This window comes from Callithrix jacchus, chromosome 8, assembly GCF_049354715.1.
Source record: "Callithrix jacchus isolate 240 chromosome 8, calJac240_pri, whole genome shotgun sequence".
NCBI classification, from domain to species: domain Eukaryota; kingdom Metazoa; phylum Chordata; class Mammalia; order Primates; family Cebidae; genus Callithrix; species Callithrix jacchus.
In genome coordinates this window covers 39886880-39914878 of record NC_133509.1, presented here as the reverse complement: position 1 = coordinate 39914878, position 27999 = coordinate 39886880, and the positions used below count along the sequence as shown (strand labels likewise).

The 27999-nt window shown below is 42.9% G+C and overlaps 1 protein-coding gene across 3 annotated transcripts in view; it reads left to right on the top strand.

Annotated features, from left to right (window-relative positions):
- MYO5C (myosin VC) overlaps nt 1-27999 on the top strand; it is a 106173-nt gene that overhangs the window by 68804 nt on the left and 9370 nt on the right. For 2 of the 3 annotated variants that reach the window (XM_002753496.6, XM_035259671.3), the window contains exons 29-38: nt 21-201; nt 2493-2586; nt 4207-4270; nt 5347-5515; nt 9468-9555; nt 11427-11525; nt 12833-12987; nt 16591-16680; nt 19119-19269; nt 19946-20228. In XM_002753496.6, the coding sequence (XP_002753542.3) occupies nt 21-201; nt 2493-2586; nt 4207-4270; nt 5347-5515; nt 9468-9555; nt 11427-11525; nt 12833-12987; nt 16591-16680; nt 19119-19269; nt 19946-20228 (1374 nt within the window). The remainder of the gene's footprint in view (nt 1-20; nt 202-2492; nt 2587-4206; nt 4271-5346; nt 5516-9467; nt 9556-11426; nt 11526-12832; nt 12988-16590; nt 16681-19118; nt 19270-19945; nt 20229-27999) is intronic. The other variant, XR_013521004.1, reaches the window with a different exon arrangement.

The window sequence follows — 27999 nt, the reverse complement described above, 5'->3', positions numbered from 1 at the left end:
CTTGACCCCTCCTTTAATAGTGTTTTGGAGAGCCATTTTCAGTCTCAGAAGGATTGCTATGAAAAGGAGATTGAAGCTTTGAACTTCAAAGTGGTGCATCTAAGTCAAGAAATCAACCACCTGCAGAAGTTATTCAGAGAAGAAAATGACATCAATGAAAGCATCCGTCATGAAGTTACCAGGCTAACATCAGAGAACATGGTACGGTCTCAGCCGGGCCCCAGTCGTGGCCATCATACTAGAGATGTTCTTTGTCAGTGGAGTAAAATTCCGTTTCTTGACAGTGAAACAGTGGTTATAAATTACTTTTTCCAGAAGTGAAATAACTTGCTCTGGTGATCATACTGTAAAATGACTGCAGGCCAGACAGCACTCTGATACAAGAGTGTGTGTGTTCACCTCAGGATGGGTTCAGGTGCTCTGTGTGTGTGTGTTTAAGTGTGGTTTTTTTGTTTGTTTTTGAGATGGTGTCTCACTCTGTCGCCAGGCTGGAGTACAGTGGCTCGATCTTGGCTTACTGCAACCTCTGCCTCCAGGGCTCCGACGATTCTCCTGCCTCAGTCTCTCAAGTAGCTGGGACTACAGGCGCATGCCACTACGCCCAGCTAATTTATGTATTTTTTAGTAGAGATGGGGTTTCACCATCTTGGCCAGGATGGTCTCAATCTTTTGACCTCAGCCTGCCTTGTGATCCGCCCCCCTCAGTCTCCCAAAGTACTGGGATTACAGGCATAAGTCACTGTGCCCGGCCAGTGTGTATGTTTTAAAGTCTATATATTTAAATCCAGCCCTAACCCCTTGGAAAGTGGCCACAAAATTAAGGTGAAAGGGTAGCTGTTGAGACAGGAGTGTGTCAGAAGGCCAGTCCTGCTCATGCTTCAGATCTCACCTTTTCAAGTGTTTCTTCCTCTGTGATGAGCATTCCTACCCACTGCATTTGTCTCATTCTTTCTCCCAACTCATGCCTAATGGCATGGAGAAACGCTTCAGGAATCTCCTCACTCAGAAGCCATCTCTGTATTAACCCCACACCCATGTGGCCATCACTCGTTCCTTTGGGGAGTTAGTCAGACTTACAAAGACCCTGTAGGCATACTCCCTCCATGTACCTCCCATTCACTGTCCACCACTCCATTCTGTCATGTGCCCCACCGCTAGCTGACTCTGCCTACACAGAGCTGAGCACTCAGGATTCCTTTGCACCCGAGTCTTACTTAGTGTCTCAGGAGCCCCTGGTGATGCTAACCCCATCCTCTCCACCTTGTTCTCTTGGCTTCCAGGATGCCCGGCTCTGCCAGCTTTCTTGTCCGGCCTCACAGGCTGCTGCTCCTCTACTTCCTTACTACCCCTTCCGCTCCCTAAACTGGGAGTGTTAGGAAATCTCAGGGCTGTAGCAGCAGTTGAGGACCTGGGGTGGACACAGGAAATGGTCATTGGGGGTCCTTTACACCTTTGTTATTCCCTGGATGAAACTTGAAGGAGGAATTTGCAGTGAGACCTAATTGCACAATCAAACAAGTGCAGATACTCCTCAACTTATCATGGGGCTACGTCCCAGTGAACCTGTCGTATGTGGGAAGTGTTGTAAGATGAAAATGCACATAAAGCACCTAACCTACCAAGCATTGTAGCTTAGCCCAGCCTGCCTTAAACGTGCTCAGAATGCTTACATTAATTAGCCTGCAGTTGGGCAAAATCATCTAACACAAAACCTATTTTTATAATAAAGTGTTGAATATCTCATGTAATTTATGAAATACTGTGGTGAAAATGAAACACAGGATGGTTGAAGGGGTACTTGAAGTATGGTTTCTACTAAATGCATATCACTTTCACACCATCACAAACTCGAAAAATAGGAAGTTGAACCATTGTAAATCGGGGGCCATCTGTATTCTTCAGTTAGACTTCAGAGGTCTGGATCTCAGCCACTCAGTTTTATAAACTTCCCCAGTGTTTATAAACTTGGGAAAGGAAAAAAAAACTGGTTTTACATAACTGGGGGTGGAAGCAATGGACATGTAAAGAAATATATAGATAGACAGGGACAAAGGATTGAGAAATTTACTGGCTGATTCCAGACCTCCACTAACAGAGCAGTGCATGGCCTGGAGTTCAGGAGTTGCAGTGGGACCCTTCAAGATAGCTTTTCCTGTTCCTACATGAGATGATGGCTCCGGGCTTGGATCAGAGGCCGGCTGCCATTTCTTCACCTAATTCCTCCCTCAGTTCAGCATAGGATTTCTATACATGTACACATCCTTCTCTCCCTGACATAGCTGTGTGAGAACTGCTTTCTCCGAGCATACTGGTGTTTCCTGAGACTATAGGTTTTGAGGTTTAAAAAAAAAGGTCAATCCAGTCTAATGTCGTGGCTAGCTATTTTACACAACTATGTGTTCCACGGGCTGAACACCTAGACAGTTTATTTTGCTTCCAAGATTTTAAAGTTCACAGATCACAGTATTTAATATTTCTAATTCTCTCTAAAGATGATCCCAGACTTTAAACAGCAAATTTCAGAACTAGAGAAGCAGAAGCAAGATCTTGAAATCCGCCTGAATGAACAAGCTGAGAAAATGAAAGGTAACTCAAACCCTCATGAACCTGCTTTTAGAAAACAGTTTCTTCTACTCAGGAAATGGTATGGAAATGTCGCTGTACTCAGGGGTTTTAAACTCTGGTTCTCCAGGGGGCTGGGCAGGTAACAAATGTGAGAAGGGGGCTAGTTGAAAGATGTGGGAAGGTATGTGGGACATTTAAAGGAGATGCAGGCTGAGTGCTGTGGCTCACACCTATAATCCCAGCACTTTGGGAGGTGGAGACAGGTGGATCATCATTTAAGGCCAGGAGTTCAAGACCAGTCTGGGCAATATGTCAAAACCCCATCTCTGGCAAAAAAAAAATTTTTTGAGACTGAGTTTCGCTCGTCGCCCAGGCTGGAGTGCAATGGTATGATCTCAGCTCACTGCGACCTCCACCTCCTGAGTTCAAGTGACTCCTGCCTCAGCCTCCTAAATATATGGGATTACAGGCGCCCACCACCACGCCCATCTGATTTTTTTTTTTTTTTTTTTGTATTTTTAGTAGGGATGGGTTTTTACCATGTTGGCCAGATTAGTCTCAAACTCCTGGTGTCAGATGAGCTGCCCACCTCAGCCTCCCAAAGTGCTGGGATTACAGGCATGAGCTACCATACTGGGCCCAAAAATTGTTGTTAAATTAGCTAGGCATGGCAGTGTGCACCTGTGGTCCCAGCTACATGGGAGACTGAAGTGGGAAGATCGCTGGAGCCCGGGAGGTGAAGGCTGAAGTGAGCCATGATTGTGCCACTGCACTCCAGCCTGGGTGACAGAGTGAGACCCTGTCTCTGAAAAAAACAATAAAGTAAAGAGGTTGCTGCCTCTGAGCTCCACTGATTATTGCCCATGGGGAATGTGGGCCCAGTATTGCTAGAGATTCCTATGTTTAAAGAAAACCCAGGAAACCAGAATTTTATGTGAAATATTACAATTTTTAATTGATGGTTTAAAAATGTTTAAACATTGTTCAGACCAAATAAAACTTAATCTCTGCCTGGATACAGTTTAAGACAAGCTTGTTCAAGCCACAGTCCGTGGGCCACAGCAGCCCGGGACAACTTTCAAGGAGAGCCAACACAAATTCGTAAACTTTCTTAAAATACGAGTTTTTTTGGCGATTTTTTTTTTTTTTTTTTTTTGAGATGGAGTCTCACTCTGTTACCCAGACTGGAGTGCAGTGGCACGATCTTGGCTCACTGCAACCTCCGACTCCCTGGTTGAAGCGATTCTCCTGCCTCAGCCTCCCAGGTAACTGGGATTATAGGCATGCACCACCACAGCCAGCTAATTTTTGCATTTTTAGTAGAGACGGGGTTTCACAATGTTGGCCAGGGTAGTCTTGATCTCTTGACCTCGTGATCTGCCTGCCTTGGCCTCCCAAAGTGCTGGGATTACAGGTGTGAGCCACTGTGCCTAGCAGCCAATTTTTTTTTAAAGCTCATCAGCTATCGTTAGTGTATTTTAAGTGTGGCCCAGACAATTCTTCTTCCAGTGTGGGCCAGAGAAGCCAAAAGATCAGATGCCCATGGTTTAGGACCTCTAAAAATTGTAAATAATGCCAAACCGAAATCAGAATGCAGTGATATGTCCCCCCTCAAAGTATTGACAGTTCTTCTCATTATAGGAAAACTAGAAGAATTGTCTAATCAGTTAAATCGCAGTCAAGAGGAGGAAGGAACACAAAGAAAGTAAGTGTAAATGTGTACCTCAAGTTCATGCTCATGTATTCCTTTATGAAACTGTAGAATATACCAAGATGCGTTACTAATCCCAAAAAGCAAGATGCTAATTAATATGTGTGATATATTGCCATTCAGATGGGAAGGAAAGAAACGTATGTGTGCACATCACATTCAGCAGCAGCAGCAGCAGCAGTAGTAGCATCTCTGGGAGATTGGTGAAGGAACAAAACATTGGTTGGCTCCAGGGAAGATAATGTGGTGACTGATGCACAGAGGAGGGGAGGACATGTACTTCTCACTGTTTATGTACACTCTGTACCCTTGAAATGCCATCACATGCACTTGAATTGTCTGTTTAAACAACAGATAAGAGTGTGTAAGAGAGAATGGTTTCTATTAGCAGACTATTTAGGGTAAGAATTAAAAACCCATGTTGATGGAAAAATCTTCATTGCTAATCCCTGCAAATTTCAATCCTGAGCAACAACATGTCTCATGCCCTGGCAGAGCTTGTGGGGAGAATGTTTTGTTTTGTTGCCAACTTATTGAGACATTTAGTTTTCCAGAACAATAAATGGATACTTGACATCCCTAAGAGCATCTTTAGTCATATGACTTCATCAGTAGGATGAGGATGAGGACCCAAAGTAATGGAAAAGGAGTGAGGCACCATTTTAGAACTCTTCTCATGGTATCCCTCCTCTCTTCTATCTAATCCCTGGCTTTGTAAATATCTGGTCCCCAGGCTGATCACAAAGGGTATTGTGGGTGTGGCTGTCCCATGGGTGGGACACAATACTCACTCACAACAGTAAGTGAGTGGGGCTGGGGATGGGTGGAGAATGGAATCTCTTATTGGGTGAAGGAGACTAGAGCAGTCCATGGACAGTTTTATATCCCAGCCAGTCCTGGTCTCTTTTCCTTCCCCTGGAAGTACACCCGTATTCTAATACTATTTGCTTTACACATACATTGTCCAAGGTGTTCTTCCATCTTTGGAAATATCAGCACTTGCTATGACAGTGAGTGACTTCTCCTTGGTGGTCATACTGATACCAGCCATTCCTCCCTTCCTTTCCCAGGGCCATAGAAGCCCAAAATGAAATACATACCAAAGAGAAGGAGAAACTGATTGATAAGATTCAAGCAATGCAGGAGGCCAGCGAGCACTTGAAGAAACAATTTGAAACTGAAAGTGAAGTCAAGAGTAACTTCCGGCAGGAAGCATCTCGGCTCACTTTGGAAAACAGGGTGAGAAAGAAGTCTTCTAACTTGGTTATAAAGACTGTCTGTGTTTTGATGTTGCTAAAGCGGGGACGTGCCACCTAAAATGTCCAATTAACAGCTATTGACCAAAAGTCCTCTTATCAGAGCAGTCTGTTTTCTTCTCCTAAAAGACAGGTGGTCTCTGGGGTTGGCTTTCGGGACTTATGGGACTCAAGGACTCCCAGGCCAGCCTGGGGAGGGTGAAGGAGGAGAAACAGTGAGGTACAGGCTGTGGGTCCCCAGTATTATCAGTGGATGGCACCATCCAGGGTGGAATCACTGTGGATCACACCAAGGCTAACAAGGCCTACGCCTGAGCACTTTGCCCAGCAAAACTCACCCCATAGAAATGCCCATGCTTGCTTCTGGGGGTATGGCCTTCCTACAATTTTTAGAGTCAGAATGTTCTATGAAATGATCATGATGTTGATGGAAGTCTTAAAAACTTTTCAAAAGTCTTTAAAGTCTTTTCCAAGTTTTAAATGCCATTACCAAAATGAAATTTGGCAACCCTACATCAGTCCCCAGCAATTATTTTGAAATTGTGATGTTGTGTGGTACCCAGAAGACTGGGGAGTGCTGAGATGACAGGCCACTTACCTGGGAGCTGGGACCCTCTCAGTCCCCTTCAAGACCTGAGAGCTTCCAAGAGGGTGACCCCGGAGGGCTGACAAGTCCAGTGGTGAGTGTGGAGATGCCCACCTGCCCTTCTCTCCGGTGACAGGGCCCTATTTCTGATCTCACAGGAAAACCGTGATAGAGGAAAAGCACATTTTGAGTGTCAGCATTTAACTTTAAAGAGTGGTTACATCCAAAAAGAGAAATTCCGGGAGTTTAACATTTATTAGGAAGTGACAAATTCAATCAGTGGCATGTATATGATGGCTGCCTTTTTTGAGGTGGATACAACTTTCTCAGAGACTGGAATCCTCACATCACACCAGAGAAGCAGCCACCTGCTGTCTGTGTGTGCGAGGCTGCCTTGCCTTCCTTGTGTGGGCCCATGGGGTCTCGGTGGAGCCAGCGGTCAGGGAGAAGCTATGTGGGTGGGTCATGTGTGTGCTGCACGGTCCCTTTATACTGACGGTCCCTGTGCATCGTGATGGATTTATGAGTTTGTTCCTGGTGCCCCAGAGCGCAGCCTGGTCCTGGTCTGCATCTTCCTCTGGAGCTCCCCAGAGTGTCTGGCTCTGCTCCCCACAGGTGCGCTGAGCTGGGGAGCCGACAGGCCTAACATGCTCATTTCAATAGCGCTTACTGAACCGGAGTAGTCTCACTGTTACAGATAAGCAGAGAGACAAGCAGCAAGAGTATCATCTCTATACATTAGCCGTGGAGTCTACCCACGGATGAGACCTGATCTATATTAGTTTGCCAGGGCTGCCGTAATAATTGCCCATAAACCAGGTGCCTTAAAACAACAGAAATGTGTTCTCTCAGTTATAGAAGTCAGAAGGCTAAAGTCAAGGTGTCAGCAGGGCACACTCCTCCGAAGTCTCTAAGGAAAACCCTTCCTTGCCTCTTGCAGCTTCTAGAAGACTCCAGGCATTCCTTGGTTTGGGGCAGTGTAACTCCAGCCTGTGTCTCTCTGCACCTGGCCTTCTCTCTGTCTCTGTATACTTTTCTGTTTATTATAAGGACACCTGCATTCGATTTACAGCCCACCCTAAATTGTAGTAGCCACCTCTCATATTGACCCTTAGCTTACCACAACTACAAAGACCCTATTTCCATATAAAATCACATTCTGGAGTTTGGGTTGGGCATGAATTTCAAGTTGACACTATTCAAGCCACTATGTGATGCTTTGAATTAAAGAATGTTCTTTTTTTTCCCCAGACTCTTTTGTCACTGAAAAGAAGATTGTTATTAAGAGATTTAAAAAAGCTTTTAGTAATCATTTCACTGTTTATCAAAGACATTCAAAATTAAAACTAGGTATTATTTTTACCCATCAAATTAACAGAGACCTGGGCCTGGCACAGTGGCTCACAACCATAATCCCAGCACTTTAAGATGTCATGGCAGAAGTATGACTGGAGGCCAGGAGTTCAACCAGCCATGGCAATGTAGCAAGACCCCATTTCTACAAGGAAAACTTTTTTTTTTAATTAGCCAGGTGTAGTGGTGCCTGCCTATAGTTCTAGCTACTCAGGAGGCTGAGGCAAAAGGACTGCTTGAGCCCAGGAGGTTGAGGCTGCAGTGAACTATGATCACACTGCTGCACTCCAGCCTGGTGGCAGAGCAAAACCCTGTCTCTAAAAATACTACTACTAATAATAACAATAAATAGAGGAGATGTTCTGCTGGAGAGAACATCTTGAAATGGGCACTGTCATGCATGGTTGCTGGAAACAAATTGGTGTAAACTTTCTTTAGGGCTTATTTGAAAGCATGAATCATGAACCGTTGGAAAGTACATTCTGTTTGACTCAGACACAACTTGTAAGGTTCTATCTTAAGTAAATACTTGGATATGTGGACCAAGATTTTTGTTCAGGGTGATCATTATAGTGTTATTAATCATAGAGGGGGGAAAAAAAAGCAACCCAAAAGAAACAAATGGAGATCCACCAATAGAGCAAAGGTTAAACTGCTGTATGCTCTAGTATGATTTGGCTGCTAAAATGATGGTTTGGGTATATTATCAATGACATGGCAAGCACTCATTTCTTTCACTTAGCATAAGGTTTTCAAAGTTCATCCATGCTGTAGCATGTATCAGTATTTTATTCTTATGGCTGAATAACATCCTATTGGATGTATAGACTACAGTTACCCATACATACAGTGTAAGAAATGAGTGCTTGCCAAGTCATTATCAAAAACATGTGCAATATAACTAGAGAAAATGTAGGATTTAAAATTTTGCATGTATGATCCCAGTTTTATAAAATGTACATTTACCATATTGGGAAAAAAGGAATGCAATCAAAATATGAACAGTGGTTTTTTTCCTAGGTTATGGGTTGATAGGTGACCCATTTTATTAGATATAAGATGGACTTGAATTGGAGGAAAGAAGCTGAACTGACTCCTCCAATTCTAAGGTCAACAAAGTTTCTAACATGTGTAGCCAGAGACACAGAATGGTGGCAGGGAGAGAGGTGGCCACACAGAGTAGAAACTGCACAATGTCCCTTGGCCACGAGAGTCCCTAGAGGGCACACATGCAGTGGCCATGCTTGGTGGATCTTGCTGGGTCAGAGAAGCCTAGATTCTTTGTGTGTCAAATGCTCAGATCTGGAAGAACCTAAACACTATATGTCCCTTATAGGAAATATTCCTAGGTATTCGAGGACTCTCCTGGTTCTTGAGCCACATTCAGCATAGGCAAGGCCACCTCCTTATCAGGAAGGAAAGGCAAAACCATGCCCAAATCTCTGAACGTTTCTGTGGCTCCAGCCTCTGACATTTAGAAAGCCCATTTTCCCATACACGTATTTTAAAATTCTCTACGATGGGCATTCCTTTGTAATAAGAGCAAGATAAATGTAGTCAATCCATACAATAGGATATTATTCAGCAATAAGAATATATGAAATACTGATACATGCTACAGCATGGATGAACTTTGAAAACCTTATGCTAAGTGAAAGAAGCCAGACACGAAAGACCACTTATTCTATGATTTTATTTGTATGCAATGTCCAGAATAGGCAAAGCCACAGAGACAGAAAGTAGATGAGTGATTGCCAGGTGCTTGAAGGGAATGAGGAACTAGAGAGTAACACTAAAGGTTAGTTTTCTTTTTGGAGTAACAAAATATTCCAGAATTAAATAATGGTGATTGTAGCACAACTCTGACCACACTGAAAACCCTTTGAGTGTACACATACAATATGATATGTGAATTGTAGCTCAATAAAGCTGTTACCAAAAAAAAATAGATTAAAATGCTTCTAAGCTAAATCCTGGTTTCTTTTTATTGCTGCAGGATCTTGAAGAAGAATTAGACATGAAAGACAGAGTGATTAAAAAGCTACAAGATCAAGTTAAGATGCTAAGCAAGACAGTTGGAAAAGGTAAAAAATAATACTCGCTTTCTTATTCTTTTGAGCTAAGGCTAACATGCAATCAAGTGTTTATTTTCTATCTGGTCCAAAGCTTATGAAACCCAAAGGAATGATTCTCAAATGGTGAGGTTTGGGGCCTAGTGCTGGGCTAACAAAAAGATCCTTTGGGACAAGAAGACAGTTCTCTCCCCTCAGATGATACCAGATACGCTCATGTACTTACAAGGGACATCCTATAAGTAATACATTAACCTCTTCCTGTTAGCTCTCTATTATAAAAAGTAAAATTGTGAAAAAGTTTTCAATTAACTGCTTTGAAATTCACCTTCTCTCCCTGTTACATATGTAGGATCAATAATATCCAAATTTCTATTAGAAAAGTAGAGAACTGGCCTGGTGCAGTGGCTGACGGCTATAATCCCAGCACTTTGGGAGGCCTAGGTGGATGGATCACCTGAGGTTGGGGGTTTGAGAGCAGCCTGATCAACATGGAGAAACCACAACTCTACTAAAAATACAAAATTAGCTGGGCATAGTGGCACATGCTTGTAATCCCAGCTACTTGGGAGGCTGAGGTAGAAGAATCACTTGAACCTAAGAGGTGGAGGTTTTTTGTTTTTTGTTTCAAAAAAAAAAAAGGAAGAAAAGTAGAGAACTTGGCTGGGTGTGGTGGCTCATGCCTGTAATCCCAGCACTTTGGGAAGCTGAGGCAGGCAGATCACGAAGTTAGGAGTTCGAGACCAGCCTGGCCAACATGATGAAACCCCATCTATACTAAAGATACAAAAAATTATCCAGGCATGGTGGTAGATGCCTGTAATCCTAGCTACTCAGGAGGCTGAGGCAGGAGAATCACTTGAACCTGGGAGGTGGAGGTTGCAGTCAGCCGAGATCATGCCATTGCACTCCAGCCTGGGCAACAGGGTGAGACTCCATCTCAAAAAAAAAAGAAAAGTAGAGAACTAATAAGCAGACATCCTGAATGTGGACTGCACGGCATACATGAAGCATCCTCATGAGCCTCTGTGAAAGGGACCCGTAGCCTCTCTTCCCTTCTGGTTCTGTCACTGAACTTTGCCAGTGTTCTGCTCCTGCTCACATTTTTCACTCTTGCATTCTTGATTACTTTTTCCTCTTCCTCCCAGCCTTATTGCCAAGGCCATATCTTGTCTGTTCCTTTTTCTATATTCATCTCTTTGAAGAGCTACTTTATTCTTACTTATCCACCTCTCACCTCAAATTTGAAATGTTCACAAGCAAAGTGAGGATCTTTCTCATTCAGTAATAAATGACGAATGGCAGTCCAGTCCACCCCATGAGAGCAGGGCCCAGCTCTGTGCTTCTCAGCCCCCACTGCATCCTAACTGTTGGGATGAATGAATGGAACACCATTCACCACTTTGGCTTAGCTTTCAGATGTCTGACCTCCAGAGCTGTACGATTAAACATCTGTGTTGTTTGTTTTAAGCCACTGTGTTTGTAGTAACGTTTTATAGCAGCCATAGGAAACTAATACAGCCCTCTCAGTCAGGATCATGCACATTGGTACTTTGCACACCAAATGTTTCATGAGTCTCCTTTCACAGTTGTATCAGCATCTTGAAGACAAGGCAACATCTTGGATTTCTTTCCTGTTACCGTGTGCTGGATACATATCAGGCACTCATGGGCCTTTTCAGCTGCAGCTGTACTCACTGATGTACTCACAAAGAGGAATCGCTGCTTGGAGAAAATTTTCAGGATACAATACAGTTTTAATGTATCTGAAAGCCACAGACATTTATGTGCAAACTAGCCAGAATGGTGTAGGAGAGTAGTCGCATTATGCACCTTGAAAGCTGCTTTTGTGTATTTAGCTGATTGTTTACCTCTGTCTACAGCCAATGATGTGTACTCATCCTCAGGACCCAAGGAGTACCTAGGAATGCTGCAATACAAGAGAGAAGACGAGGTCAAGCTCATTCAGAACCTCATTCTTGGTAGTGAAACCTGGAACTCTGGATTTTTGCTTTCTCTTTGGGAACTTGCACATCAGTCAGTGCCAAAGTCCTGGGCAGGGGTGGTCCTTTCTCTGCTTTCTTCTTCCACTGCTTCTTCCCCCAGCCCAGAGTTTCTCAACCTCAGCACTGTTGGCTGTGAGTACGGAGTAACAAAGGACGGAGCAGCATCCTTGACTTATCACTAGAAACCAGCAGCAACCCTGAGTCATGACAATAAAGAAGTCTCCAGGACAATAAAGATTGCCCAGTGTCCTGTGGGGGCCAAAACTGTCCTCAGTTGAGAAGCATTGCACTGACCTTTCCCAAAGTCTAATTGTAGGACCGGGTAGAAAAGAGCCATCACCACATTCTTGTGTCTCAGCACAGGAGCCATCATGGAAGTAACTGTGGCTGTGTGTGTGCTCTGTTTGACTTCTGAGAAGTTTCTCTGCAGGCAGTGTGATGGGGCTTCCCAGCCATGCGTCAGTTACAGGAATGTCCCATGTGCATACTCAAGAGTTGGTGGCCGTAGAACCAATCTTACTGCACTGTCTTCACTGTGACCTTCCACATGGTTTTCTAGAATAGGGAAAAAATCTGCCTCCCTCTCAGCTGGTCCCAAGATCTCAAAGCAGAAAGCCAACGTGTAGCCCTCCTTCTTCTTCCCCAAATGATCCCCTCAGCTCATGTGAGCACCCCTACCCTTTTCTTTCCCTCTCTTTCACTGATGTAATGCAGTGGAAGCCTCTTTGTTCCTCTGTTTTCATGCAGCCAGGGGGACATCCTTGTTTGCTTATCTTAATTTTTCTATAAGATTTCTCTTTCCCCTTCATCCCCAGAGAATGGCGTCTCTGCCATTTTCTTCTCCCCAAGGCCAGCTAGACATCCTCTGCAGCACTGGCATGTGCCTGCTTTCCCTATTCAAGGCAGCTTCATGTGATTGTGGACACTGTACCCCATCCTCATCAAAGAGCTTGTAGTAGGGGTGCATGGAACTGGAGTTCCTTTCTTATAATGGGGGTCTGAAATCCAGGGTTTCCACAGCAGGGAAAAATAAAGATTCTGTCCCTTATTCACCCTTTTAAGAAAGAGAAAGTTCTTTGTAAACAAGAAGAGGAACAAGTGTCACCTGTGTATTTTGTGCCAAGAAAGCCAGATGAAATTCCTCAAAGAGGAAAGAAATCCATTTGCATTCAGGCACTGCATCAAGTACATAAAAGCAAACAAGCCCCTACCCCTAGTCAGAGGTTCCTTAGGAGAAGAGCTGACCTGTCAGCCGTAATCCTCGTTGACTCTCTCTGCTCCAGACTTGAAGCCCCGTGGTGTGGTGGTGAACATGATCCCCGGGCTCCCGGCTCACATCCTGTTCATGTGTGTACGCTACGCAGACTCTCTAAATGATGCCAACATGCTGAAGTCCCTCATGAACAGCACCATTAATGGCATCAAGCAGGTGGTTAAGGTAGGGAATGCCTTTGACATTGGCTCTCAGTATCACATCTACTTTAGGAACACCTATGGGAATGACCAGATGCCAGTGTTTGCCCATCCTGAGCCTCCAGTGTATGGTGAGCCACATGATTCCACAAACAAGTTTGAGGCCCGACTAGTGAAGGGAGCCACACTGCTAGGGAAAGATAAATGGGTGAGCATCTGCCATAACCCTCAAAGCCTTACCGGCGAGACTACGACCTGCTAGCCACTGCCCCCACCCTGCTATTCCCTTAGGGTGTGAAGTTATCAGCTGTGCAGGGTATATGTTTTATCTATGTAACAAGGGTAAATCATGAGAAATAGAAAGGAGTGAAAAAGTAGTCATCTCTTCCCTTGGCAATTATATAATTCTTTGTAAAAGCACATTGTGTATTTTTATTCCCAGTCCACAAATGAAGATGAATTAGTTAGGTTAGTTACTTAGTAAAGGTCAGCTGTTGTAACTATAAGACACCTACCACCTCCCTTTGCCAAATATACAGTGTCTTAAAAAAGATGGTGGATTTATTTTTGCTCATAGCAGTTCCATAATGAGCCATCTAGGTTGGAAGGTGGCTCCGTTCTACGTGATGATACAGGGACCCAGGTTCCTTCCAGCTTGCCATTGGCCATTCCCTAAGTCAGTGTCCTTACTGGAATGATTGGACAAGCAGCCAGCCAGCCAGTAGTTTACCACTGGGCAAGAGGGGACACAGACCATGTGTGTATGGAACACACGTCAAAAGTCACCAACTGAGCTCTTTATGAGCAGTCACCTCTTATGGTGTGACAAGTGGACAACGATCAAAATTGACAATGACAAAGAGTGGGATTTTGTGAAGGCTAACTTAACAGTAACAAAGTTTATTGTCCAACTGTAGCATAATCCTAAAATCGTTCTTAGCTTACTGATTGTTTTTCCTGGAAACTCCAAAAGTTACCAATGAGTAAATAACTGTATCTAAGCCTTGAAGATTTTTTTTTTTTTTTTGAGACGGAGTTTCGCTTTTCTAACTGTAGCATAATCCTAAAATCGTTCTTGTTTTTCCTGGAAACTCCAAAAGTTACCAATGAGTAAATAACTGTATCTAAGCCTTGAAGATTTTTTTTTTTTTTTTTTTTTTGAGAGGGAGTTTCGCTCTTTTTACCCAGGCTGGAGTGCAATGGTGTGATCTTGGCTCACTGCAACCTCCGCCTCCTGGGTTCAGGCAATTCTCCTGCCTCAGCTTCCTGAGTAGCTGGGATTACAGGCACGTGCTACCATGCCCACCTAATTTTTTTAGTAGAGACGGGGTTTCACCATGTTGACCAGGTTGGTCTCAATCTCTTGACCTCGTGATCCACCCGCCTCGGCCTCCCAAAGTGCTGGGATTACAGGCTTGAGCCACCGCACCCGGCCCAAAGATTTTTTTAAACAGACCTGGATCCTTGCTTACAGGGATAGTTGCTTTGTAAAAAGAGCTCTCTGCTAATGCTTGGCTTATTCTGGAATCTTGGGAAGGTGAGCCGCCAGAGCATGGGTAGGGTGTTGACTCAGTACAGAGCCAGACCTGGTGCTATCCTGAGTGTGGAAATTCCATTAGCCACAGTGGAGTTAGTACAAAAACCTTTCTCTTTCTAGGAAATGACCAGTTTACAGTTATGTTTAAAAGTACCCATGTCTGGAGGTGGAGGTTGCAGTGAGCTGAGATCGTACCACCGCACTTCAGCCTAGATGACAGACCTAGACTCCGTCACAAAAAAGGAAAAAAAGTACCCGTTTCTGGGAATTATAATGTACTGATCCATTTTGGAAGGGGGCAATAAGACATAGATCCAGTGTTTTTCATGTACCTCCAAAAGAGAAGTGATGTTCCATATTAGGATATATTTGAATTTTTAGTTAGGGGAGAGCCTTCCTTATTTTTAGTAAAATATATATTCTAAGGAGTAATGAGGAATTAAATTCTATTTTAAATACTCTAGGGAAGGCCAGGTGTGGTGGCTCACACCTGTAATCCCAGCACTTGGGGAGGCTGAGGCGGACAGATCCCTTGAGCTCACAAGTTCAAGACCACCAGCCTGGGCAACGTGGTGAAACTTCATCACTACAAGAAATACAAAAATTTTCCAGGTGTGGTGGTGTGCACCTGTAATCCCAGCTACTCAGGAAGCTAAGGTGGGAAGATCACTTGAGCCTGGAAGGCAGAGTTTGCAGTAAGCCAAGATCACACCACTGCACTCGAGCCTGGGCGATAGGGCCAGACCTTGTCTCAAAAATAAATAAATAAATGAACAAATTCTCGGAAGAAAGAAACATAAAAACTAGATTTATGAGAGGTCAGAGTATGGTAATTCTCCTCTCCTTCCAGAAATATCAAGAATTCATTATTTATCTGGAGTTAGGAATAGAAAATTCACATTTGTTTGGTGCTGGATACTTCGTAGTCACTGTTTTCACAGGAGCCACCGGTGTTTTTGGAAGGGCTCCCATAAATTGATGTTTTCCCTGTCCATATTTGCATAAATTGGGTCTTAAGATAAGCTGGCATTATTATTACTGTGTTCCAGCCCAGGACACACAGTATTTGTCTCCCCTTGCTGCTCTGGGGTATTCAGCTAAATATTCATAAACCAAGAGATGGATGGCCTGAGGACTATAAAACCCCTTTCTTACCAGCACCATCAGTCTCAACTTCTCCGTGGCCCCCTCCCTCTGCCTTTGCCTGTGCCCAGGACCTGCCTTTCCCACCTCCAGCACACAGCAGTTACAGCAATGTGCCCACATACCCTCTTCAGCCACTGTTCCCTACCCTCCACCCAGACTGCCAAAGTGCTTAAACCAGTGGTCTCCACCAATTCTCTTTGTCACTCCTTGTAATCTGCCTTCAAACCCATCACTCTACAGAGAGATCACCAGTAATTCCTCTTGCTAAAACCAGTTGTGTTTCTTTACTTTTTATTCTCTTTAAACTGGCCAAAGCATTAGCACCATCCCTTGAAAGCTTCCTCCCTTGTCTTTTAAATCCCAGGATCTTCCCTGTTTTCCTCTTCCCCATCTGATCACTGTATACCTCTGCCTTCTCTGGTTGTTCCCCTTCTTCCTCCCCTGTAAATGGAGGCCTTCTCCGCGACAGTCCTAGTCCTGAGCTCTTGTCTCTCCCCCCGTTTCCCTCAAGGGCTAGACCTCCTGCCTCTCTGAGGTCTCCTTGGCTGCCCCACCTCCCCATCCTCTCTCTCTGTCCTCTGAGCTTTGGTGGCACAGTCTACAACCATCGTGTGGGCATTTGACCACATTCTGAACTCTATCTATCTTCCCAGTGACAGTGTGAACTCCAGGGAGAAAGAAGTGAAACTTACACTTCTCTTGCATTCCTTCAGGGCCCGCTTCACACTTCGTAATGAGTGACACAAAATGTACAGAAACGTTACAAACTGTGACCTGCTAAATAAATAAAAGCTGTTATCATTTAAGAGTATGAATTTGACAAAGGCTTTAGTGAATAAAAGAAAGATTAATTTTGGTCAAAAGCTACAAATAACCAAACAGGTAAGATGCTCAGGGGCACAAGTTATCATCAAGTCCAATTTTGTCTTTTCTTATTTTTCTAAGGAACATTTAGAAGACTTTGAGATGCTGTCTTTTTGGCTTTCCAACACTTGTCATTTCCTCAATTGCCTGAAGCAGTACAGCGGAGAAGAGGTAGGGGGCGCCTGCCTGCTTGCTGTTTTGTGCTGACCGTCCCTAAACCTCCTGAGCCTCTATTATTTTCACCCAGGAAGCCAACAGCACATTATCGGTTGGATTCTTGGGTGTACACCACAGGGAAGAGACTTCTGGAAGCAGCTTAGATATTGGGCTCTGTACTAGGCTTCCTAGGTTTCCATTACTTTTAAATCAATAGGTAGATAAGATGCATTTTAAGTTTCCTTCTGGTTGTAAGACTTTTAACATTATGACTCTAAAATACAGCCTCTGGTTTCAAATGCCTGTTTCTTCACAGTTGTTCTCTCTACAGGACTCTGACTGTTCCTCTGTAATTATAAATTTGTTTCCTTTGCCATTCCAACTCTGCTTCCAGGAGGCTGATGTCATAAAAGAGGTCTCCACCTTCAAATACTCTTGGAGAAAAATTTCATTGAACTAAAATAGCAAAGTGGCCTTAGTTTTCAGTGCTCTCCAAAACGGCCATACCATTTCATAGTCCCACTGAGAGTGTTTGATGTTTCCATTGTCTCATACCTTCACCAGCACTTGGTATTGACCAACATTTTTATTATTTACCAGTGTCATGGGTATAAAATTATATCTTAGTGACTTAAATTACATTTGTCTGGTCTCTAAAAAAGTCAAGCATGATTTTATATGTTTATTGGTCATTTGAGTTTCCTTTTGAATTGCTTAGTTACATCCTTTCTTTTTCTTTGGGTTGTTTTTTGTTGTTATTGATTTGTCGGAGGTCTTTATATAATATGCAGAGACTGTAGTTTAGCTTCTAATTTTCTTTATGAAGTCCCTTGTCAGACAGTTTTTGAATTTTGATATGCTTAAATCTGTCAATCCTGTTCATTTATGATGTGTATCTTGTTAAGAAATTCTTCTCTGCCCTGAGATCATGAAGATACTCTCTATATAAACTTCTGTAGTTCAAATTTAGAGTTCACAATTAATTATGTTTTGACCTATCCAAAAGCTGTCGCCCAGGCTGGAGTGCACTGGCACGATCTCAGCTCACTGCAACCTTTGCCTCCCGGGTTCAAGCAATTCTCCTGCCTCAGCCTCCTGAGGTGCTTGGGTTACAGGCATGCACCACCACACCTGGCTAATAGAGACAGGGTTTCACCATGTTGGCCAGGCTGGTCTCGAACTCCTGATCTCAAACAGCCTGCCTCAGCCTCCCAAAGTGCTGGGATTACAGGCGTGAGCGACCACACCCAGCCTTATAATGTCCTATTCTTAATGTTTTCTTTTTCTTTAGTCTCTTTGAACATGTTAAACATATTCCATTAGTTCACTCAGGCTACTATAACAAAATACCACAGGCTGAGTGGCTTGAACAACAGATTGATTTCCTCACAGTTCTGGAGGCTAAACATCTGATATCAGAGTGCCAGCATGGTCACTTCCTGGTGAGGGCTTTCTTCCTAGCTTGCTGACAACCACCTTCTCCATCCCTGTGTCCTCACAGGAACTTTCCTGGGTGCCTGGGTCAGGGAGAGGGAAAGAGAGAGAGAGGGCAAGCTCTATCTGGTATCTTTTTTTTTTTTTTTTTTTTTTTGAGACAGTCTTGCTCTGTCACCCAGGCTGGAGTGCAGTGGCGCAATCTTGGCTTACTGCAACCTCCAAGTGATTCTCCTGCCTCACCTCCCGAGTAGCTGGGACTACAGGCATGTGCCATCATGCCCAGCTAATTTTTGTATTTTTAGTAGAGACAGGGTTTCACCGTGTTGGCCAAGATGGTCTTGATCTCTTGACCTCATGATCACCTCAGCCTCCCAAAATGCTGGGATTACAGGCGTGAGCCACCATGCCCAGCTGGTGGCTGGTGTCTCTTCTTATAAGGACACCAATGTTATTATTAGATCACAGACTTAATCGTTATGACCTCATTTAATTTTCATTACCTCCCTAAAGGTCCCATCTCCAAATACAGCCATGCTAGGGGGTTAGGGCTTCAACATACGATTTTTAGGAGGACACAAACATTCAGTCCTTAACACAGACTTTAAAATATTTCAACTTTGTCGGTACCCTGTAATTACAAGGTTATGAATCTCATTTATTGTATCTTCCTTTTAATAGCAGTTTGTTTCCTGGGATGCTCTGCAGCTTTGTATTGTTGTGTTTTCCTATGTGCTTCCATGGGCATTCTACGAGTTTTTCCACTTAATCTATAGCCTCCAGAGGCAATGTTTGTAGGGAAGTGGGTGGGACAGTGACACTATGACAGACTGGGATCATATAGGAAATCAGTGCAATTTTTTCTTATAGAAGGTACATGCTACCCCAAGCATCACAAACTCATTTGATATAAATCAGACATTAAGTTTTAAAGTAAAAGAGTTATAGTAGAAGCTGATTATTATATTAATTTCCTACATGTTTGTATTCTTATATTTTATGTTTAATATTACTTTTAGGAATTCATGAAGCATAATAGTCCACAACAGAATAAGAACTGCTTGAACAATTTTGACCTTTCAGAATACAGACAGATTCTCAGTGATGTGGCTATACGAATATATCATCAATTTATTATTGTAATGGAAAATAATATCCAACCAATAATAGGTAAGAAGAGAATTGATTGCCAAAAAATATAGTAACATTAAGACTTTTTAAAACAGAAACTTGCTATGTGTAATGTGTGCTTATGTGTAACATTGTTTAAAAAGCCAAGGAAATACAATCATGTAAATATTTACCTTTTAATTCTTTGCTTGCTTAAAATGATTCCATAAATAATAGTACACTGCTGGTAGTTTTCTTTCCAGAAGGATGATTTATCCCAAAGGAAAAAACTTGGGGAATCTTCTACCACGACTATTATGTAGTCCTTAAACTTCTTCGCTTAGCCAAGTATTTTTGAAATCCTAAAGTCCCATCTGAATTATTGTATACTTTCCTTAATTTTCTGAAATTTAAACACTTTAGGCTTTAATGCCCAGGCAATGAGTTGTCATGCTAACCGGATGTTTCCTGTGAAGCTGAAAAAAAATGCTGCTTCAAACCTAGAGCTTGAAGGGGAAACAGCTGCTCCAATCCCCACCCCTACCCTCCAATCCCCACCCCCCGACACACACACAACCTGGTGTCCCAAACCCTCGATTCTTTTGCTTTCCCTATCACAACTACATACCCTGACTCTTGTAGAAAAATGTTCTATCTCCCAAAACAGACAGAAGAGCGTCAGGAACGTTCCGTGCCTCTCCTAGCGTGTCAGCACAGCCTCCCTGTCTCTCCACAGTGCCGGGGATGCTGGAGTATGAGAGCCTGCAGGGCATTTCCGGCCTGAAGCCCACGGGCTTCCGGAAGCGCTCCTCCAGCATAGACGACACGGACGCCTATACCATGACCTCCGTCCTGCAGCAGCTGAGCTACTTCTACAGCACCATGTGCCAGAACGGCCTGGACCCAGAGCTCGTGAGGCAGGCGGTGAAGCAGCTCTTCTTCTTGATCGGGGCGGTCACGCTGAACAGCCTTTTTCTGCGCAAGGACATGTGCTCCTGCAGAAAAGGGATGCAGATCAGGTAAAACCCATAAACCGCCGCTCATGCAGGGTCCAGCAGAAAGGACATTCTTAAAATCCGAGGCCACGCACGCCTGACCATCCCTGCTGTGGCGTCAGACCCCTGTTTAGGCCCTACTGCTGAAGGAATATTCGAGTCAGCCTGAGCGTTCCGGGATGCTGGCGCCCAGGGCCTACTCCCCTCGCGCCACACCCTGCCAACGCGCTGGCCTAGCCACCTTAACCGAGAACCAGTAAATGTGTATCTTAAATTCTGGCCCTCTAGGATGATCATGCACTCAACCAGTAGTGACCACCTTCTCTCAATAGCACTGCCAGGCAGAGAACACAGAACAAGGAAAAATCGATATGATCCCTGCCCTTGAGGCGCTCAGAACAGCTAAATAATAATTAAAGGCGACTATGATTAAATTACAAACAAGTGGTGCAGGAAGTGCATCAGAGCCAAGAGATACTGCAGACAGAAAAGTTGGGGACGCCAGAGAGTTGTGCCTGGAGTGATACGGGAAACGGAGAAGACGTTCCAAGCAAGAGACATGGTCAGAGGCATTGGGGAGAGTGAGTGAGGACCCCTGCTCAGGCTGCATGTGGAGTAAGCAGAGGCTGGTGTGGGGAGTAGCAGAACCAAGGTAGAGAGGTAGGTGGATCCAGACTGGGAGGGTCTGGAATGCCAGGCTACGGCATTTGGAGTTCATCCTGAACACTTGGAAATCTAGTTTTGAAGTGTGTCTGTTATCTCTTAATTGAGAGACCATGGACCCTGAGCTTCTATTTGAATTAACACTGATCGGGCCGGGCGCGGTGGCTCAAGCCTGTAATCCCAGCACTTTGGGAGGCCGAGGCGGGTGGATCACGAGGTCAAGAAATCGAGACCATCCTGGTCAACTTGGTGAAACCCCGTCTCTACTAAAAAATACAAAAAATTAGCTGGGCATGGTGGCGCGTGCCTGTAATCCCAGCTACTCAGGAGGCTAAGGCAGAATAATTGCCTGAACCCAGGAGGTGGAGGTTGCGGTGAGCCGAGATCGCGCCATTGCACTCCAGCCTGGGTAACGAGCAAAACTTTGTCTCAAAAAAAAAAAAAAAAAAAAAACCCAACACTGATCAAGGGATTGGAAAACACATAAAATGGGATAGATATTTAAGTTTCTTATAATGTGTGCAAGAATTCGATACCTGTATTTGTTACGAGAACCTGGGGTAGTGATGACGGTAATGACGTAAGGGAAGGTGACAAAGAAAGTATCTATCATTATGCTAAGTGAAATAAGCCAGGCACAGAAAAACAAACATCAGACATTCTCACTTATTTGTGGGAGCTAGAAATTAAAACAATTGAATTCATAAAGATGGAGAGTAGAAAGATGGTTACCAGAGGCTGGGAAGAGTAGTGGGGGGCTGGGGAGAGGTGGGAATGGTTAATGGGTACAAAAAAAGATAGAAAGAATGAATAGCACAGCAGGGTAACTGTAATCAATAATAATTTAATTGTATATTTTAAAATAACTTAGAGGCCAGGCGTGGTGGCTCACGCCCATAATCCCAGCACTTTGGGAGGCCAAGGTAGGTGGATCACCTGAGGTCAGGAGTTCGAGACCAAACTGGTCAACATGGTGAAACCCCATCTCTACTAAAACTTTAAAAATTTGCCTGGCGTGGTGGTGCGCACCTGTAATCCTAGCTAGTCAGGAGGCTGAGGCAGGAGAATTGCTTAAGCCCAGGAAATCGAGGTTGCAGTGAGCCGAGATCACTCCATTACACTCCAACCTGGGTGACACAGTGAGACTCTGTCTCAAATAAATAAATAACAACAACAAAAAAAAATAGAGTGTGATTGGACTGTTTGTAACTCAGCATAAATGCTTGAGGAAATAGATTTCCCATTTTCCATGAAGTGCTTATTTTACATTGCATGCCTGTATCAAAACATTTCATGGGCCGGCCATAGTGGTTCATGTCTGTAATCCCAGGACTTTGAGAGGCCAAGGTAGGTGGATCATTTGAGGTTAGGAGTTCAAGACCAGCCTGAGCAACGTGGTGAAACCTTTATCTCTACTAAAAATACCAAAAAAATTAGCTGGGCTTGGTGGTACATGCCTGTAATCTCAGCTCACTTGAACTGGGGAGCTGGAGGTTGCAATGAGCCAAGATGGCACCTCTGCACTCCAGCCTGGGTGACAAAGCGAGACTCCCTCTCAAAAAAACAAAAAAAAATTCATGTACCCCCTAAATATGTATACCTACTATGTACCCACAAAAATTTTTAATTTTTTTTAAATTTAAGTATCTTAAGTCAAAAAATACATGTGAGAGGCATCTTTTACACCCTTTTTAGCATTAGTGAAACTTGGAGTTGTAGTCAGTCCCCACAGACCATTCCCACAAATTCCCATGACACCAGGACGTGGTTTTCAGATAGGAAGGAGTATTCAGAAGGACTAGTCTTTGTGGATCTTTATCTCTTCGTTGAGAAATGAAAGAGTTATGTTTATTTCTCAAGCTCCAATCAGATATCCTATAGCCCTCTGTGGGAGGTTTCAGCCCTAAAGTAAAGACACATCAGAGCCTTTGCTAAACTCAATTCTCACTCCATCAGTGGGTCCCCCAAGACTGAGTAGAGACAAGAGTGAAAAGGATTATGAGGAAGACTCATGACTTTAGGTCTTAAAAACAACTTCTTTGAGGACAGGCAAACATCTGCCCCCTCAAGGTACCCAGTACTTTTTCCCTTCTACGAGGTGGAAGTAGCCATCAGAGAAGTAATACTTTGACAGTGCTGTGCTCTGAGTAGCATGTGCATTTTAGAGCCTTTCATTTATTCATTTGGATATTTGTTGAGTACCTGCCATAGCAAGGCCTACAGAGATTCTGAAGTGGCTTTACAATGAAAACACAAGCAATAATTTAATAAAACATGAACACAAGTAGAAAACTGTAAATAGAAGGAAAGAAAAGCACACTGCCATGTGTGTTCCTACGCAACTGTCTTGCATGCTCTGCTCATGTACCCCAAAACCTAAAATCCAATAAAAAATTAAAAAAAAAAAAAAAAAAAAGAAAACTGTAAATAGTGGGCAGAGTAGCTTGAAAACTGGCTCTGGGCTTCCTAGCTGCCAGGACAAACAATAAAACATGCTCTTTGGTTTCATTGGGTATTATGAAGCAGAGCAGTTCCTGGGAAGATATAAAGATTTTCCTAGTACATAATTATTTTTAGTTCCTAGTCATGAATTACAAAAATAATGTCTCAGGTGGAACTTAATCTCATAATTACCGCATGAACGTTTTTGCAGCAGTTTCCATTGTGGCTGCTTTGCTCAGTGTCTCATGGAGACAGTTCTCTTACAGACTAGAATAATGCAGGCTGAGGAAATCTGGGGAGAATATGAAAGTCAAGGATTTGAGTCTTGAAGAGCAAGTAGGATTTCAACAGACCAAGAATTACAGGGTGAAATGATGGAAAACTGAAGGCAGAATATGAACAGCCCCTTTTGAATGGAGCACAATAGGAATGATAGAAAATTGGTTAGAAAGAGAGTGGAATGCTAGGGTGAGAAATGCATTGTTTTTGTTGCTGTTTGTTTGTCTGTTGTTTGTTTTGAGATGGGGTCTTATTCTGTGGGTAAGTGCAATGGTGCACTCCCAGGCTGGAGTGCAGTGGTGCAGCCTCCACCTCCCAGGCTTAAGTGATCCTCCCACCTCAGCCTCCCAAGTAGCTGGGCCCAAAGGCAAGTGCCACTATACCTGGCTAATTTTTTGTATTTTTGCTTGAGACAGGTTTTTGCTATGTTGCCCAGGCTGGTCTTGAACTCCTGAGCTCAAGCAATCTGCCCGCCTTGGCATCCCAAAGTTTTGGGATTATAGGCCTGAGCCACTGTGCCCAGCTGAGAAATGCATGCTTTCGTCCCTCAGCAGGGGCAACCACTACAGATGTTTTTCTTGAACAGGTTTGAATTATGAATTCAATTTCTTTAATAGCTGTAGGACTCTTCCGATTGTATATTTCATCTTACTTGAGTTTTGGTAGTTTGTGGTTTCCAAGGGATTGGTCCGTTTCACCTAATTTTCTGAGTTTATGTGCATAGAGCTATTTATAGTATTTCCTTCTTACCCTTTAATTTCTGCAGGATTGGTAGTGGTATTTGTCTTCCATTCCTGATACTGGTAATTTGTGTCTTCTGTTTTTCTATTGGTCAGATTTGCTAGAGGCTTAGTAATTGTACTGATTTTTTTCAAAGAACCACTTTTTGAATTCATTGATTCATTGATTTTTATTATTATTGGTATCATACTTTAAGTTCTGGGGTACATGTGCAGAACATGCAGGTTTGTTACATAGGTATACACATGCCACGGTGGTTTGCTGAATCCATCACCCCATCATCTACATTAGGTATTTATCCTAATGCTATCCCTCCCCTATCCCCCAACTCCCTACTATCCCTCTCCTAGCTCCCCACCTGCTGACAGGCCCTGGTGCATGATGTTCCCCTCCCTGTGTCCATGTGTTCTTACTGTTAACACCCACTTATGAGTGTTTGGTTTTTTATTCTTGTGTCTGTTTGCTGAGGATGATGGTTTCCAATTTTATTCATGTACCTGCAAAGGACATGAACTCGTCCTTTTTTATGGCTGCATAGTATTCCATGGTGTATATGTACCACCACATTTTCTTTATCCAGTCTGTCATTGATGGGCATTTGGATTGGTTCCAAGTTTCTGCTATTGTGAACAGTGCTGCAGTAAACATATGTGTGCATGTGTCTTTATAATAAAATAATTTATAATCCTTTGGGTATATACCCATTAATGGGATTGCTGGGTCAAATGGTATTTCTAGTTCTAGGTCCTTGAGGAATCACCACACTGTCTTCCACAATGGTTGAATTTACAACAGTGTAAAAGTGTTTCTATTTCTCCACATCCTCTCCAGCATCAACTGCCTCCTGATTTTTTAATGATCACCATTCTAACTGACATGAGATGGTATCTCAATGTGGTTTTGATTTGCATTTCTCTAATGATCAGTGATGATTAACTTTTTTTCATATGTTTGTTGGCTGCATAAATGTCTTCTTTGGAGAAGTGTCTGTTTATATCTTTTGCCCACTTTTTGATGGGGTTGTTTGTTTTTTTCTTCTAAATTTGTTTAAGTTCTTTGTAGATTCTGGAATAATTGCCCTTTGTCAGATGGGTAGATTGCATTTCTCCCATTCTGTTGGTTGCCCATTCTCTCTAATGATACTTTCTTTTGCTGTGCAGAGGTTGTTTAGTTTAATTAGATCCCATTTGTCTATTTTGGCTTTTGTTGCCATTGTTTTTGGTGTGTTCATCATCAAGTCCTTGCCCATGCCTATGTCCTGAATGGTATTACCCAGGTTTTCTTCTAGGGTTTTTATGGTGTTAGGCCTTATGTTTAAATCTTTAATCCACTTGGAGTTAGTTTTTGTATAAGGTGTAAGGAAGGGATCCAGTTTCAACTTTCTGAATATGGCTAGCCAGTTTTCCCAACACCATTATTGAATAGGGAATCCTTTCCCCATTGCTTGTTTTTGTCAGGTCTGTCAAAGATCAGATGGTTGTAGTAGATGTGTGGTGTTGCTTCTGAGGCCTCTGTTTTGTTCCATTGGTCTACATCTCTGTTTTGGTACCAGTAACATGCTGTTTTGTTTACTGTAGCCTTGTAGTATAGTTTGAAGTCTGGTGGCATGTAGCATGATGCCTCCAGCTTTGTTTTTTGTTGTTGTTGTTGTTAATATTATTATTATTTTGCTTAGGATTGTCTTGGCTATGCGGACTCTTTTGGTTCCATATGAAATTTAAGGTGGCGGTCTCACTGTGTTTCTCAGGCTGGTCTCAAACTCCTGGGCTCATACAATCCTCCAGCCTCAGCCTCCAAAGTAGCTGAGACTTCAGGCATGTACCACCATACCTGGCTAATTTTGTTTGTTTGTTTGAGACAGAGGTTTGCTCTTGTTGCAAGGCAGGAGTGCAATGGTGCAGTCTCAGCTCACTGCAACCTCTGCCTCCCAGGTTCAAGTGATTCCCCTGCCTCTGCCTCCTAAGTAGCTGGAATTACAGGCATGTGCCACCATGTCCAGCTAATTTTGTATTTTTAGTAGAGACAGAGTTTCTCCATGTTGGTCAGGCTGGTCTCGAACTCCTGACCTCAGGTGATCGACCCACCTTGGCCTCCCAAAGTGCTAGGATTATAGGCATGAGTCATTGTGCCCAGCCTCTATCTGGCTAATTTTTAAAACAATTTTTTTGAGATGCAGTGTCTCTCTATTGCTCAGGCTGGCCTTGTACTCCTGGCCTCAAGTGATCCTCCCACCTCAGCCTCCTTAGTAGCTGGGATAACAGGTGCCAGCCACCACACCCAGAATTTTTTTTGTTTTAATTTAATTGATTTCTGATATTGCTTTGTTATTTCATTGCTTCTGCTTAGTTTGGATTTATTTTGCTCCGCTTTCTAGTTTCTGAAGGTAGAAGCTTTATTTTCTTTGAGCCCTTTTTTTCTAAGCATTTAATATTATACATTTTTCTCTTAATACTACTTTAGCTCCATCCTACAAATTTGATATGTTTTCTTTCCATTTTTGTTCCGTCCTAAATGTTTTCTAATCTTCCTTGAGGCTTACTCTTTGACCCGTGGATTATTTATAAGTATGTTAGCTTTCAAGTGTTTGGAGACTCTCTTGTTATCTTTGTTTTTGATTTTGGTTTAATTTCATTGTGACAATATAACATACTTTTTCAGTAAAACTCTTAGAAACAGAAAGTAGAATGGTGGTTAGGGGATTTGGGAAGTGAGAAAAGGGAGTTGTTCAATGAGGATAGTTTCAGTTTTATGAGATGCAAGAGTTCTACGGATCTACTGTATAACAGTGTGCATGTGGTTAACACTACTGTACTATAGCAATGGTAAAGATGGTAAATTTTATGTTATACCCTTTTTACTACCACAGTTAGAAAAATCTCAAGGTGCATACAGGTAGAAATACACCATAGATTTTGATAATGGGCTGGAACCTGTATGGACTTACCATTCCACTTTGCCTGGGACTTTCCCAGTCATTTTGAAAATAAAAACCCCTAAATATTTTTATGTTTTTTAAAAAAGAACATACTTTGTATTATTTAAACTCTTTAAAATTTGTGAAGATTTGCTTTTATGACCAAGAATACGGTCTGGTTTTGTGAACATTATACACGCAGTTGAAAAGAATATGTAGTCTACTGTTGTTGGCTGGAAGGTTCTATAAACATCAGTTAGACTCAGTTTGTTCATGATATTGTTCTACTAGTTCTGTTTACTAAGAGGAGTGTTGAAGTTTCCACATGTAATTATGGATTTGTTTCTTTTCTCCGTCTGTCAGTTTTGCTTCATGTGTGTTAAAGCTCTTTTTGTACATACACATTAAGAATTGCTGTGACTTCTTGGTGAATGTACTTTCCTATCATTGTATAGTGTCCTTCTTTATCCATCTCGTAATTTTCTCTGCCTGCCCCAAAGTCTACTTTGTCTGCAATTAATATAACCGTCACAAATTCCTTTGGATTAGTGTTTCCTTAGTATATATATTTGCCTATCCTTTTACTTTTAACCACCTATATCGTATTTGAAGTGAATTTCTTCTAGGCAGCATATATTTGGATCTTTTTGTTTTACTCCAACCTGACAATCTATGCTGCTACTTCTTTACTTTCTTTTTGTTTTTGGAGTCAGGGTCTCACTATGTCACTCGGGCTGGAGTCTAGTGGTATGATTA